At 40.3% G+C, this 16,099-nt stretch overlaps 1 protein-coding gene across 2 annotated transcripts; it reads left to right on the forward strand.

The window, feature by feature from the left end:
• The first annotated feature begins 9,902 nt into the window (after positions 1-9,902).
• LOC134598352 (complement C1q and tumor necrosis factor-related protein 9-like) lies at positions 9,903-15,701 on the forward strand. 2 transcript variants are annotated; one of them, XM_063444889.1, is made up of 3 exons: positions 9,903-9,979; positions 13,868-14,066; positions 15,059-15,701. In XM_063444889.1, the coding sequence occupies exons 2-3, from the start codon at positions 13,868-13,870 to the stop codon at positions 15,544-15,546; spliced, it is 687 nt and encodes a 228-aa protein (XP_063300959.1). In that variant the 5' UTR covers positions 9,903-9,979; the 3' UTR covers positions 15,547-15,701. The 2 variants fall into 2 exon arrangements, with proteins under 2 accessions (XP_063300959.1, XP_063300960.1); XM_063444890.1 differs by having other exon boundaries at positions 9,909-9,984.
• Positions 15,702-16,099: the final 398 nt, after the last annotated feature.

Here is a 16,099-nt window from a genome sequence, read left to right on the forward strand (position 1 = left end):
CGCATTAACACACTCTCTGCATTCACTACACATTAACACACTCTCTGCATTCACTACACATTAACACACTCTCTGCATTCACTACACATTAACACACACTCTGCATTCACTACAAATTTACACACACACTACATTCATTACAATGACACACTCTGCATTCACTACACCCTAACACACACTCTGCATTTATTACACACTAACACACACTCTGCATTCACGAAACTATGCACACACTCTGCATTCACTACACTAACATACACTCTGCATCAACTGTGCACACAGCATCCACTACACAAACATCCTGTATTCACAGTACACACACTACATCCACCACAAATTGAAACACTCTGCATTCACTATACACAGACACTGTGTCTAATACACACACTACATCCACTACAGACACTGCATCCACTAAACACATTTCATCTAGTACATACAAACACTACATTCACTACACAAACACACACTACATCACTGTACACACACTACATCCACTACTCAAACACACTGCGTTCACTATACACACTGCATCCGCTACACAAACACACACTCTGCATTCACTGCACAAACAGTATCTAATACACACAAACACTACATCCATTACACACATTCTAATTCACTTCCACTATACACACCACATTCAGTCCCGCATCATTGTCAGCAGACTAGGTAGGGCGTGGGCGGGCCCGGGAGGGAGGGGGCGGGGGAGGGGGGGCCCAGACCTTGTGCTTTGTCAGGAGCCCCAAAATTTCTGATGGCAGCCCTGTACATGCTTACTACAGACGTGCTCACTGACACACACACATACATGCTTACTACAGACGTGCTCACTGTCACACATACATGTTCACTACAGACATGCTCACTGACACACAAATACATGCTTACTACAGACGTGCTCACTGACACACACATACATGCTCACTGCAGACATGATCACTGACACACACATACATGCTCACTGCAGACATGCTCACTGACACACACACATGCTCACTGCAGACATGCTCACTGATGCACACATACATGCTCACTACAGACATGCTCACTGACACACACACACATGCTCACTACAGACATGCTCACTGACACACATACATGTTCACTACAGACGTGCTCACTGACACACACATACATGCTTACTACAGACGTGCTCACTGACACACACATACATGCTCACTACAGATGTGCTCAAAACTTACAGCCTGTGATACAGGTTTCTAACAGCATGATGTCTATTTTTCAAATGACGTACACCTTTACACAGAAGAAGACCAGGTCTATTTTTTTACTACGATGGACTTTACAACACTTTCTTTTGTATCCTGGTGGCCAAGGAAAGCCAATTGTTATTTGCTTTGCATGAGAAGATACAGAACAGACACGGAATCATCAGTTTACCTGGCCCAGACTGCCTCAGGGATACACAGAGACTGTATCTATTTTTGTTGGGCAATTGAGCAAGGACTTAGCACTATGTACTCACACCACCGCCATTGTGCTGGTCCAGTATATGGATTTATTGCTTACCAGTCCAATTGGAAAAGAAAATGTTTACTAATGTGTTTCACTGCTGTAATATCTAAGCCAGTGTGAATATAAAGCTGTTGAGGGAAAAAAGGACTATTATTGCCTTAATTAAGTGGAATTGGAAGGATATGTTTATTTCAATGATTTTGCAAACTATCTCCAGAAAGATGGTTTTCCTATCTGGGCATAAAGAATAATAAGCTAACAAGAATAGCAAGTCAGTCGGATGTAATCATCACTAACAGGGAGGACGTTTCTAACATATGGAATAGACTTCAGAGATTATTTCACAAGTCCATCTTCTTAAAGCACTCAAAGAAGCCTCCATACCTCTCTTTTGTTCTACTGGTAAAACAAACTGGCTTTTCTTCTGTCCAAATATGCTAAAAGACAGCACACTCAGGGACGTATCTTGCATGAGGCAAACAAGGCATCTGCCTTGGGCGGCATTTTGCAGGGGGCAGCAAAAAAGCCACCCCCAAACGCCCAGGCAGATCCCTTGTTTGCCTCGTGTCCTGGGGGGCTCAAGAGCTGGCCGGCTGGCCAATTTTGAGCCCCCCTGAGGCGGGCGGCGGGCAGCGAGGGAGCATGCTCACCTGAGCTCTTCCTGCTCAACTCCCTCACGCGCCATTTAATAAAGCCGGAATATGACGTTACTCCGGCTTCACTAAGCGGTGCTCAAGGGATCTGAGCAGGAAGATTAAAGCTCACTCGCTGCCTACTCAGCCTGTCCGCCCTCTGCCTGCCTAACCAGCAGCCCCACTGGACCACAGGTAAGCAATCCACTCCAGCTCTCCCAGGGAGGCTGGGTGGATTTAAAATAAAAAAAATTAAATTACAATTTGTGAGTGTTGGTGGAAGTGTGTGTGTGTCTGTAAGTGTGTGTGTCTAAGTGAATGTGTGTGTCTGTAAGTGTGTGTGACTAAGTGAATGTGTGTGTGTGTGTCTGTGAGTGAATGTGTGTGTGTCTGTAAGTGTGTATGTGTGTGTGTCTGTAAGTGTATGTGTCTAAGTGAATGTGTGTGTCTGTAAGTGTGTGTGACTAAGTGAATGTTTGTGTGTCTGTGAGTGAATGTGTGTGTGTGTCTAAGTGAATGTGTGTCTGTGAGCGAATGTGTGTGTGTCTGTGAGTGAGTGTGTATGTGTCGGTCAGTGAGTGCGTGCGTCTGTCAGTGTGTGCATCTGTCAGTGAGAGTGTGCGTCGGTCAGTGAATGTGTATATGTGTCGGTCAGTGAGTGCGTGCGTCTGTCAGTGAGTGTGAGTCTGTCAGTACGTGTCCGAGTAATAGTGTGTGTCTGTCTATCAGTGTGTAAAATCAGTGAGTGTGTGTATATGTCATTGTTTGTCAGTGTATATGAGAGTGTGTGTCTCTCAGTGAGTGTATGCATCTATCTGTGTGTGTGATTTTCTTGCTTTCAGTGAAGTATCAGTGACTGTCTCAGATAATCCAGATTGTTTTAGTGTTTGCATTTGAAAGTTTATATACAAATATATCGTGCTATAAGGACAAGTATGAATGAATCTTCTGCTGAATTAATATTTTTTAGTACTTTGCTTTTCTCTAGGTTGTTGTTACTTAATTATAAACCTCACATTTCTGTCCTGCTTTCACTCGTCTATTTCTGAAGGGCTCGGAACAAGAATTTCATTTTTAAAAATTAATTTTTCTAATCCACTTTGACCTATTTCTATTAAGGATTAACATAAAGATTATCATGTAAACATGTAGAATAAGTTATTTCTCTATCCTGATGGAACAAATGCCTATGCCTTGTTTCAATGGACACAGTTAAGACTAACCTAAATGAACATTCTGTCTAACAGCACTTTTTGCATCTAACAATTTTGAACACATGTTGTTACTCCTTTATTTCTGTGTGTATTCTTTCATGGTTAAGAAGCTTGTTTTCACATTCTGTTGCAAGCACAAGTTGAAGGTTTATAAAGACGTACACATAATAAATTGAAGTAGTGATTCAGCATACCTCGGTGTTTGTCTGAATTATTGCTCACCGAGCTCGAGGGTGCGGCACAATCGAATCTGTATACTGCTTTTATTCCTTCTAAATTCTCCTGTGCCCGTAACATGAGTTGTGTCATTTTCTGTTATAACAGATGACTTTTTATTCTTCCTTGCTACCTTGATACTACTGCTTTGTTGCCCATCTGAATCAGTACCCATTGCTTGATTATCTGATATTTGAAATGAAGAAGTGCTCTGACTACTGCAATCAGTTCCAGTACATTGGACGGTAAACTTCTTTCCTTCGTTGACCAAACACCTTGTACAAATGTTCTCCCTAAATGATCCTTCCTTGCTTGCATTTGTTGTTATCTGTATCCATTCTGTGTTTTCCATTGGAACCATGACAATTGAATCTTCAGATACTGTGAAATACGTATCTTTTGACATGGTTTCTCTAGGGAAAATTGTTGAAGGACGACGGCTTCCTCAGATTTCAGTGTGCCCATCTGATCAGTGCAGTTTTAGAGGTTTAGAGGGAATCTAGGAGATTTCTTTTGGCCTAATTCTCAAGCTTTCTTCACAATTCTGTCTTTTTTTTTCTTTTGAAAGAGAAATCCAACCTTTTGTTGTGTCTATGTCAGCTCCGAGGAATATTACTTTCCTTGCTGGAGTAAGTTGGCTCTTTTGAAAAATTACAATCCAATCAAATTCTTGTAATGATTTTAGAGTCCTCTTGGTTGGACTCGCTGCTTGTTTCTTTGCTGTTGCCACAAGGATGTTGTCTAAGTAATGAAAAAACATTATTCCTTCCAATCTTAATAGATCTATTAGAGCAATAATGATCTTTGAGAAAGTTTTTGGAGCAGAGCTGAGACCAAATGGCATGCCTATAATTTGATAGTGTTTTCCCACCACCAAAATCTCAGGAATTTTTGATCTGCAGAGTGGATTGGAGTGTGATAATTAGCATCCCGGAGGTCTATGGATGAAATCCAATTTCCTCTGTGTATAGAAGAAAGAATAGTCTTGATTGATTCCATTTTTAATTACTTTACTTTCAGGTACTTGTTTATCTGTTTTAGGCCCAAACGTAGATGCCACTTGGTTGGTTTTGGTGCTAGGAACAATGTAGAGTAAAGCCTTTGGGGCTTTCATAATGACATCCTCTCTTGTTATTTTTTCTATGTTTTCTATCATAGCTCTCTCTTTTACTTTTGATATTCTTGATATAAGCAATAGATTCCTTGGTGGACATTGGGCAAATTATATTCTGTATCCTAGATTTAAGATTCATAGGACCAATCCTTCTGCAATTTTTGAGCCCATATCTCGACATTTCCGACTCGACCTGCACACCTTCAGAATGTTTTCTGAGTATCCCCTGTTCCTTTGCTCTTATTGGGTTTGTTTTGAGAGGCTTGGTCATATCTCCAGCTTGACGTTCTGTTGTATTCTTGTTCTGGTCGATATGATCTGCTGTCTCAAAAGCAACGTAAGTCTCTTCTTCTTTCTGTCCATGATTGTCGCGAGAGAACTTTCCTATCCTGGGGCATAAATGCCTTTTTTTTTCCCTCTGCGGCTTTTTGGATTGAATTGTCCAGAGGTTTACCAAAAAGCAAATCTCCCTGAAAGAGTAGAGAATATAGACATGATTTTGACACATTTTTGCACCCCTAATGAAGCCATAAAACATGTCTGGAATAAATGGTAAAAACTTCCCTGTTGAAAATCAGATGCTATATGGGATTCTTTAGCCTGTTCTAATAAGTATTCTCTACGTACTCAACTATGGATGTCATCTTCCATGTTTCTGGCCCAAACTTTCATAGCCCTTGAAAAAGAAGTTAGAGCTACTGCCGGATGATGCTTCCATGGTGGTAAAAGCTTTGTGAAGGTTTGAATCAAGTCTCTTCTTCATTGGATCTCTCTATGTTGTGACACTATCAATAGGCAGTGTGGATCTTTTTGTCAACCTAATGGCCGCTGCATCCACGTTAGTGGAATTAACCCACATCTTGTATCCTTTCCTTGCGTAGGAATATTTCCTTGAAGGAATATTTGTTGTCCGGTTTCCCCCATACTAATTTAATGAGCAGATTCCACATTTGAATGTGTAAAGTCACAAAAACAGTGCCCAATTTAACCGGTGGTATTGTTGTTCTGGAGGGGTGTGGCTGAATATAGTTTAATTTTCACATTAGGTGTACAATATTAACAGGGAAACATAGAAACATAGAATGTGACAGCAGGAAAGAACCAATCGGCTCATCGAGTCTGTCTTATTTTCTAAATACTTTCATAAGTCCCTGGCCTTATCTTATATTCAAGATAGCCTTATGCCTATCCCATGCATGCTTAATTTCTCTCAATGTGTTAACCTCTACCATGGAAAAAAAACACCCCTGTACCTAGCAAGGTTTTGCATATGTGAGTGTAAAAAAATATAACCAGAATGAAGTTAGTTATAAAATGAGTACATGAAAAATATCACTATATAGTCTATAAATTTCAAAAATATAATGAAATATAATAAATTTAAATCCTGGGCATACAAGGCAGGTTAACAATCAGGAATAATAAGTAAATCTAATTGGCATTTTTTTTTAAATCTTTAGAAATTGTTATAAGCAAAAGTATGCAAAAAGTATTTTTTAAAATATTTTTTAAACATTTTATTTTTATGTAATGATGAGCTACATGCAATGATCAGCCACAACATTAAAACCACCTGCCTCATATTGAGTAGTTCGCCCTCATGCTGCCAAAATAGCTCAGATGCGTCAAGTCATGGACTCCATAAGACCTCTGAGGATATCCGGTGGTGTCTAGCATCAAGGCATCAGCAGCAGATCCTTTAACTTGTGAGGAGGAGCCTCCATTGATCAGATTTGTTGTTCCAGCACATCCCACACTTGCTCAATCGGATTGAGATCTCGGGAATTTAGAGACCAAGGCAACACTTTGAACTCTTTGTCATGTTTCTCAAGCAGTTTTATAAGTGTGGAAGGGTGCATTATCTCGATGAAAAAGGCCACGGCCATCAGGGATCAACATTGCCATGAAGGAACGCACATGCACCCAGCTATCCACCTGATCCAAAAGAAAATGTGGTTTATGAGACCAGACAACCTGCTTCCACTGCTCCATCATCTAGTTTTGATGCTCATGTCCCTGTTGAAGTCACTTTCGGTGGTAGACAGGGGTCATAGTGGGCAATCTAACCCGTTTACAGCTACACAGCCCCATACGCAGTAAACTGTTTGTACCTTTCTACAATGGCCAGCATTGTGTTTTCAGCAATTTAAGCTGCAGTAGCTCTTCTGTGTGACCGCATCACACATATCACACCATTTATTTATTTATTTATAAAATATTTTACCAGGAAGGATACATTGAGATTTCTCTAGTTTTCAAGTATGTCCTGGGTCCATAAAACATTGCATTGATACATTATGGTACAATAAAATACAAAAACAATATTAATACACAATATATACAAAATTTAACTTAGAACAGGTAGGAAATATATAATCAACCATGACAGGTACATTCTGTTTTGAGATATGTAGAGAGGGATCTCTTAAAGGACTTTAGGCTTGGGGAAGATTTGAAAGTGTGAGGGAGGTCGTTCCATAATTGCGGTGCTCTGTAGAAAAAGGAGGATCGGGCCGCTTTCTTTTTTTATTGAGTTAGACTAAATAAAGTGTTGGTACTGGATCGGAGGTTATAGGAGGTAGAGTGGGAGGTTCCCAGAAAAGCTCTTAAACACAAGGCTGGAAAGATGATGGGTGCGTCTGAATTCCAGCGACAGACAGTTTAGTTCTTTTAGCATGTCACAATGGTGGGTCCTGTAATTACATTGTAGCACGAAGTGGCAGAACGAGTTATACAATATGTAAAGTTTATTAAGGTGGGTTTGCGGTGCAGGTGCATATACTACATCCCCATAATCAATGATTGGCATCAGCATTTGCTGTACAATGTTTTCCTTTACTGTAGGGCTGAGGCAGGATTTGTTTCTGTACAAGGCACCTAGTTTTGGATAATGTTTAGATGAAAGCTTTTCTATGTGGAGGCCAAAAAATAGATTGGGGTCTAACAACATACCCAAGTATATGAAAGAGTGGACTGCGGTCAGTGTGCCATTTGAGTTTGTTTTGATGGATAGATGGGAATTGTGTAATTTGTGTAATTTAGGTACTGTTCCAAAGATCATTGTGACAGTTTTGCCAGTCCTTCCATGCACTATCTTCGATACATACTAACCACTGCATACTAAGAACACCCCTTAAGTCTTGCCATTTTGGAGATGCTCTGATCCATTCATCTAGCCATGACTATTTGGCCCTTGTCAAAGTCACTCAGATTGTTTCAATTGCCCATTTTTCCTGCTTCCAACACATGAAATTCAAGAACTGACTGTTCACTTGCTGTATTATAATCCCACCTTTGACAAGTGCATTGTAATGATATGCTCTATGTTATCCACATCACCTGTAAATGGTTGTAATGTTTTCTCTGAGCAGTGTATCCATGTATGGTATTAGAAGAGAGCCCCGTCATTCCTTTTGAGAATTATATATAATTTGTATGAGTACACCTAAACAGAAGCTGTTAAATTACTGTGAAACAAACACAAAGCAGAAGTGACAAACAGCCTCGATCACAAACCAATGGAATCTCGGAAAAGTTGCTATGGGGTTAAGTAGCTTTGCAAGATTTCAAAGAGTATTTTCTTGTATTTGCAGATCCTTCAATGTGCAATTTAGATAACTAATAACTAAACCAGTTTCTGTGAATGATCACTTAAGCCAAAAGATTTGTGTTTATGGATTAACATGTAATGGTCAAAGATTTTAAAGAAAAGGGATAAAGGTCAAGTGCTTAACTTCTAACTGGTTATGATGCAGTAGGCAGCATAAAACAACCCAGCTGGGAATTCTTATCCCCCAGTAGACAAAAATAATGTACAGTAGACTCGGGCATTTATTTTCGTACCATTCATCCGAATTCAGATTGGCGCAATAGAAGAATGAACTAATGAACGAATCACATGAGAAGACATTTTTAGTTTGATTCATTCTAATGAAAATAGTATTTAAAATTGGTACCCTTATGTGGGATTACCATATTTAAGAATGCCACAACCTAATTAGAGAGTCATTTTAGTTGATAGTTCCATAATTTGGTATCCTTAAATATGGCAAACCCACATAAGGCTACCTTATTACCCTAATTTGGTATCTTTAAATATGGCAAACCCACATAAGGGTACCTCATTACCCTAATTTGGTATCCTTATGAAAGACTGCCACATTTAAGGATACCAAAATAGCTCTACAAACAGCTCCCTGGTTTGGTATATTCTCCAATATGTCAGTCCCATATTAGGGTACTGATTTTATTTAGGGATATCGTTGATCTGCGGGGGGAGGGGTAGAGACCTTCTTTTCTGCACCGCTCACAAGCTCAGGCACTATCATTGGCAACTGGTGGGGCAAATAACACTGGAGTTGTTGATAGAGCTCATGGTGATGGACTAGAGTATCCAGCTGTAGCAGTGGAGTCTGAAGTTGACCTATTGTAGTAGAGACTAAAACTGGCAGTGACATTGCAGTGAAGACTAAAGCTGGTGATTTTGGAGTGGAAGATGTAGCTGGTGGTGTGGCAGCAGGGAGTGTTGTTAGTGGTGACTCATTGAGAGATGTAGCTGGTGGTGGTGGAGGATTGTGCTGGCAGTACTGTAGAAGTGGGTGTAGTTGGTTTTGTTGTAGTAGTAAGTGTTGTTGCTGGTGCTGTAGATAAGGCTGTAGTTGGTGGTACTGCAGCTGAAGCAGTAATGGGTGATGCTGTAGTGGTGAGTGTAGTTGGTTGTGCTGCACTGGTGAATGTAGCTGATGGTGTTGCAGTAATAGTTTTCTCTGGTCTGGTGGTTTTATGGTGGTGAGTATAGGTGTTGGTGCTGCAGTGACTGAAGTATCTGGTTTTGATGTGGTGGATGTTGTAGCTTGTGGTGTCATGATGCTGTGGTCGATGCAGTTGTGGTACCATTGTGATGGGTGTAGCAGGTGGTGCTGCAGTGACTGAAGTATCTGGTTTTGATGCGGTGGATGATGTAGCTGGTGGTGTCATGTTGCAGTGGTGTGTGTAGCTTGTGGTGCCACTGTGGTGGGTTTGGCAGGTGGTGCTGCAGTGGAGTCAGTAGCTGTAGATGCTGTAGGAGTAGAGAAATATTAACTGTTTCCTGTACTTCATGCTGATAGCTTTCCGTCTAGCACAAGTTCACCGTGTTATATCATTGTTCGTGGTAAACAGTTTTAGAAAGCATTTATTAACCAAACTTACGGAGATTGACAGTTTTCCATTAACCTCGGTTTTATCATTAGCGAAGTTCATGCTATTTTCTGACAATAAAACACAATGTAAACCATATTTTGGGACATCCTAGGAATAGCAGTCGCCAGTGTAAAAATACGAGGGTAATGTAAGTAATGGCACTTTTGATTGTTTTCTATATGTTTTGTAGTCTATTCTTTTTATAATCTATTCTTTTTATAATGCTATGTGTTAATTCAGGTATGTTATTGTAACAAACTTGGTTACAACAAGATACCGCTAAAGTAAATGTAGATGAGCTATATATTTCATATCTTTCACTGCAACTTCTTATTTCTGACTGAAACGCATGCCACCACATTCTGATCTAAAATTTGCAGTTCGCTTAGGAATTCCCAACAAGTCAAGCTTTAGTGATTAACCCTTCATATGTACCTGAATATGTTTGCTTAATCCACAGTATGAAACAATGCTTTTGTTAACTCTTCTAAGACAGACAGAAGTTCTCACCATCCATACTATGGACTAGATTCTATTAGATAGAATAAGCTTATCTCTATTAATTGAATAGTATATATTCTGATATAAGTCAATGTCATCTAACAACATTATTTTTCACATATCATTTTTTATGTATTGTCACGACACATAATACTTGCACTAAAGTAAGAATTCAACGTGAATTAAAAGTGAATTCCAAATGAATGCGATTAGCCAGCCAACTGGTGGGCTACAGCAGCGTTAGCATAGTTAGTTAGTTACAGGACAGTGCAAGCATATAGGCTATGTCTACTAGCAGAATATTGTTTTTTATTGGGTGATTGTTCAGCTAATGTCGTAATAGTTCTATTTTTCTTCAAAATACTTTGATAATTAAAAAAAAGTGGACCACCAGGGATTCATCTTAATCTAATATATTGTCACATATCAGCAATATAGAAAATCAAATCAGATATATGAGAGGAAACAAAGGGGGTCCAGAAAGTTTAAAGCCCCTCATTGGTGACACCATTATGCAACCCGTTGCGATTGTGACCTGCCACTGTGCAGTTGTCTATGGTGTTTATTTATAATTAGGCAGAGTAGGCACCTCCCACACATACTGCTACTCACATTGCTACCCAGACATACTGCTAACTATACATACGGGAGATACGGCTATGCACACACCGCTACTAATCATCCAACAATTAAACAAAAAGGAAAATTATGAGGAGGGGAATAGGAACAACACAATATATAAGGAATAAGAAGATATCTTAAGTGCCACGCTATTAATTATGACAACTCTTAGAATGTACTAAAATAGACCATGTCTACCATCGAAATCAATCAGAATAAAGTTTTCTCAGTTATTTGCTCCAATCTTATCTACACAGGCACACACCAGACACAAATGTATACACACTGACTCTTTATGTGTATATACAACACTTTCTATGATATTAAAACTGTGAATTATAGGGATGTGCATGGGGAAAATATTTGTTTCGGTTCGGCATTCCGAAATGCAGGACTTCAGCACTTTGGGACTTCGGAATTTCGTCACTTCAGAAGTTCTCTTGCAGCTGCTTAGTAGATAACTCCCTAATTCCCACGGTATTAGGGCGCTATCTACCAAAAGGCTGAAACACCTAAATTGGTCTTTCAGCCAAACTTACTAATCCTAAGTAAAAATGACTTAGTATTAGTAAATTCTGCCCCTGCTCACTGTTAAAAAAAAAAAAATGTCCCCCCTCCCGAGCCGCACGAGTGGGAGTTTTTAAACTGAAGGGCGGGTGGGGGCCCTAAAGTAAAATAAGGGGGGGACCTATTGTCCTCCCCCGTGGCCCCCACCCCTAGATGGCGGGTGGGGGCCCCTATATTAGAATAAGGGAGGGGGACTTATTGTCCTCCCCCCTGGCCCCCACCCCTAAGCGGCGGGTGGGGGCCCTAAAGTAAAATAAGGGGGGGCCTATTCTGCTCTCCCCTGGCCCCCACCCCTGAGCGGCGGGTGGGGGCCCTAAATTAAAATAAGGGGGGGAACCTATTGTCCTCCCCCCGAGTGGCGGGGGGGGGGGGGGGTCATAAATTAGAATAAGGGTATTGTGTAAAAATGTAACCCCCCCCCCCCCCCCCCAGGTGACTACTGGTCCCCAATGCCCTAGTCACCCCCCTCCAAAACAAAATTAATTAACCCCTATCTATCATCCTCACCCTAAACATAGTGAGGGGGGCCCAATAACTAAGTAACTGTAAATAAATAAATAAAACTTACCATTTGATGTCTTCTTTTTTCTAAAATCTTTTTTTAGCCCCAAAAAAGGCCAAATAAAAAAACCATAATAACCGTCGCACTTTGAAAAAAAAAATTACGAAAATAAAAAACCAGACACTGAAAAAATAGTCCATCTTCACCCATGGAGGGCACCGCGCAGACTGAGCTCCGCAGGGGTGGTTTATCAGAGTGCTCTGACAGGTAAATGAAGAGACTGACAGGTAAGTCTCTACATTTACCTGTCACAGCACTCTGATTGGTTGACTTGGAGGCTGCTCACTGTTTAATAGACATGCCCCTACTCGCGGTATAGCGAGTAGGGGCATAATTTACTAATACTAAGTCATTTTTACTTGGTATTAGTAAATTTTCTGAAAGACCAATTTAGGCCTTTCAGCCTTTTGGTAGATAGCTCCCTAATACCGTGGGAATTAGGGAGTTATCTACTTATTCATTCCCATTCATTGACTGGCTAAGTAACTTACATTTTATATGAATGTGCTACTTGATTGTTGTAAGTGTTGCAAATGCTTACAGCTGAATCCTGGCTATGTCTGTATACTTTTTATTTAAACTGGTATACAGTGTAGCATTTTTCATTCTTCCACTGGGTATATAAGTACTTCGGCAACTTCGTGTGCTTCGGAACTTCGGCACTTCAGCCATTTCGGCACTTCAGCACTTCAGCTATTCGGACATTCGGAAGCATTCGAATGTCCGAATTGCCTGAAATTCGTCCGAATTAACATTTAGAACAAAAGGAATTGCACATGTCTAGTGAAGTAGTTTGTTTACAGACGCTCCTCATTACCGACTGGGTTCCGTTCTTACGAACTGCTTGTAAAACGAATTGGTCGGTAAGTGAGATGCATGCGCACCAGTGCAGGTCTATGTTTGGGGAAATTTCCCCGAACATAGATTAGAGGGATTCCCTGCTCTGGTGCACTTGTCTATATTCGGGGAATTTTCCCCAAACCTAGACGTACGCACCAGAGCAGGGAATCCCTCTAATCTATGTTCGGGGAAAATTCCCTGAACATAGACCAGCTCTCTAACACAGGGAATCCATTGAATCCCCAAGCTAGAGAGCTGGTCGTAAGTGCAAGCCGTTGCAAAACAAGTAGGTCACAAAGTGACGACTACCTGTATTATATATATATATATCCCCCGCACTCACCATAAAGTGTTTGTTGTCAGAAATTAAAAAAAAAAAACATGTCTTTTTAATGTACAACTACCCCAGGGGACTCCCCAGGTAATGTTTTGTTTATTAGTTTGGAAGGGGGATTGGAGGGAGGGGGTGGTTGAGAATTCTGTGCCTTCAGGCATTGATGATGGAAATCTGTCAGAGATCATGCCCAAAGAGTTGAGGCCATGATAACTGCAGATGGTGCTTCAATTAAGTACTGATTTAAGAGTCTGAATACTTATGCGAGATTTGTTCTTTCTATTTAAAATATTTGAAATTGTGTAAAAAAAAAAATCAGTTTTTTGCTTTATCATTAAGGGGTACAGTTGTTGCATAAGGCTACAACATAAAAATGTGCACAAAATAAGGGGCCTGAATATTTTCTGAAAGCCATGTAAAGTAATAAATATATGCTCTTTACAAGACTCCAATATTATTAATAAGAGCATCACTAATAAACAGCTAATAAAAAAGAGGTTCTAGTTAGTACTCCAGTAATTATCAAACCAAGTTTAAAAAAAAGCCCATGGTGTGTCATAATGAAAACATGTCACGTGAATATTTATTGCGATCATTTTATTCTAGATGAGCCGGAACATTTTCCTTGTCTTCATTCTCTTGATAAGTGAGTGGCACTCTGGGGAATGTGAGCCATTAACCACAAGAAATAACGAATGTGTGGCTGGAGTTCCTGGGATCCCTGGAACTCCAGGAACGAACGGCTTGCATGGACCTCCTGGAAAAGACGGGAAAGATGGTCTACCAGGGGAGAGAGGAGAGAAAGGTATGTGTAAGCTGGACATGTTTTACTTGGTCACAAAACAAGACTTCTTAATTTCTTATGTTCACTACTGCAAGATTACTGATTGATGCCTTTATCTTTAAAAGACTTAACCGCAACTTCTCCTGCTTGGCCTCCTCAGCCCCCCACCACTTAACTCTCAAAATGCAGCTGTCTGCATCCTCCTTAACAAGCTCTGTTTATGCCATACCCCTTCTGATTAGATAATGCTCTATTTTCAAACGCCTCATAATTATACACAAATCACTGCACAAACCTCCTCTTCCTTATCTCTCCTCTGACTTAGCCCACCACTCCTATACACATGTTCTCTTTCCCAATTCTTTTTATTTAGACTCGTAGCTCCCTACTACTAGAGAAAGCTCCCTCCTCACATCTCATAGGACACCTCTCTATCATCCATTCATAAACTCCTGAAGATTCTCTTCCCACAAGCCTTCCCTAATACTTCATAACACACTGGCTCCTCTCTGCATGGCTGATCTGATCCCTTACCAATATCCCCTGCGCCCCATTTGTGTAGCAGGGTTGAACAGGGCATGGTCTTGAAATTAGGTCTGGGTTGAATGATTATCTGTATGACAACGCTCTATAATCTACTGTATCAAGTTTATTTTTTGCTTGCCATGCTAAGTAAAACTTTCTGGATAAAGGCAAATTGTAAGGATTGCTAAATAAAGGTCACGGTTTTCTACACTGAAAGTCTACAATACACATTACACATAAACAAAGCAAGCCTCTTTGCAATGGGAGCATACAATATGAACATCTCTTGAAGATAGCGTGTTCTGCTGTGGTGGGTTGCTCTGTGAACTACAGAGAGGATCTCACAAGTCTTAAATAAAGAAAAGCACAAGCATTGTCAAGGAGTTACATTTACTAGGTATAATTGTAATTATAAAGATGTATTTAAGCTGACATATACATTTCATACCTTAATTTTGTTTTTACTCTTTTTCTAAAATATATTTAAGGAGAAATTGGCCGACCAGGTGCAACTGGACCTCCGGGTAAAGTAGGTCCACCAGGCTCTCCTGGTTTTCCAGCTAAACCAGAAACTGGGGAACTTGTGAAGAAGAAAGTATATGCCTTTCATGTTGGACTTACAACTTCTGCACCACCAAGTGGCACTCCCATTACATTTACAAAGGTCTTTTACAATGATGAAAAATTATACAAAGTAGAAACTGGTAAATTCATTGCTCCTGTAGATGGTCTTTATTTTTTTACCTACCAAATCACGGTATATTCTAAAAATGTTCACATTACACTGAGACGCAATGGTAACATAGTGCAGTACATGTATCACGTATATGGTTCTACTACTCACCAAGCATCTGGATCTTCCATCTTGAACCTTAAAAAGCAGGATGAAGTTTGGCTCCAGGATGTTGATGGTAATAATGGTCTTTATGCAGATTCTAATGATGACTCAACATTTTCTGGATTCCTGATTCAGTGATCTGATTCACAAATGTTTATAGCACAATTTGTCTTTAAATTAAAATACATTATGAAAAACTAGGAAATAAAAAGTACATAGTGTTAGCGATAGAAAAAAGGCGTATATAAGTATCTGAGAACACTAGCTATTCACAACATCAGAATAATTTAGAAGAGGTATGATCTTACTGATTGCTCAAATCAAACGCACAGATCTCATCACCTCCCTATCAATATCTCCCTAGCCTCACCAATATTTATGTTTAAAGGAACGCTCCTACATAACCAGCATGTTGTAGTAGTTATGGTGCCAGGAAACCCTGCCCCAGCCACAGTTTGACTTCTTCCCACGGACCCACTCGGCACTGCTCCTTGCCTCGTCAGGAGAGCCAGAAGCCCTATTTCCGTTAGTTTCCAAGAGCTCGATTTTCCGTTAGCTCTCTTGCGCTAATCCATACAGTGCAGAGCCAGTTCGTTGGCTGAAAGTGCCAACTGATTGCTCTCATCCAATGTGCTAAGACCTGCAATTCTGGGTTCAGTTCATTACTGCAGCTCTGGCTAGAGAGGAGGCA

Source organism: Pelobates fuscus, chromosome 1 (assembly GCF_036172605.1).
Source record: "Pelobates fuscus isolate aPelFus1 chromosome 1, aPelFus1.pri, whole genome shotgun sequence".
Taxonomy (NCBI): Eukaryota; Metazoa; Chordata; class Amphibia; order Anura; family Pelobatidae; genus Pelobates; species Pelobates fuscus.

What these genes read in the sequence shown, in the direction of transcription:
- LOC134598352 (XM_063444889.1), top strand. Translation starts at nt 13,868, where the DNA reads ATGAGCCGGAACATTTTCCTTGTCTTCATTCTCTTGATAAGTGAGTGG. An exon ending in AGGGGAGAGAGGAGAGAAAG is followed by an intron (nt 14,067 to 15,058) that starts GTATGTGTAAGC and finishes AATATATTTAAG; the next exon opens with GAGAAATTGGCCGACCAGGT.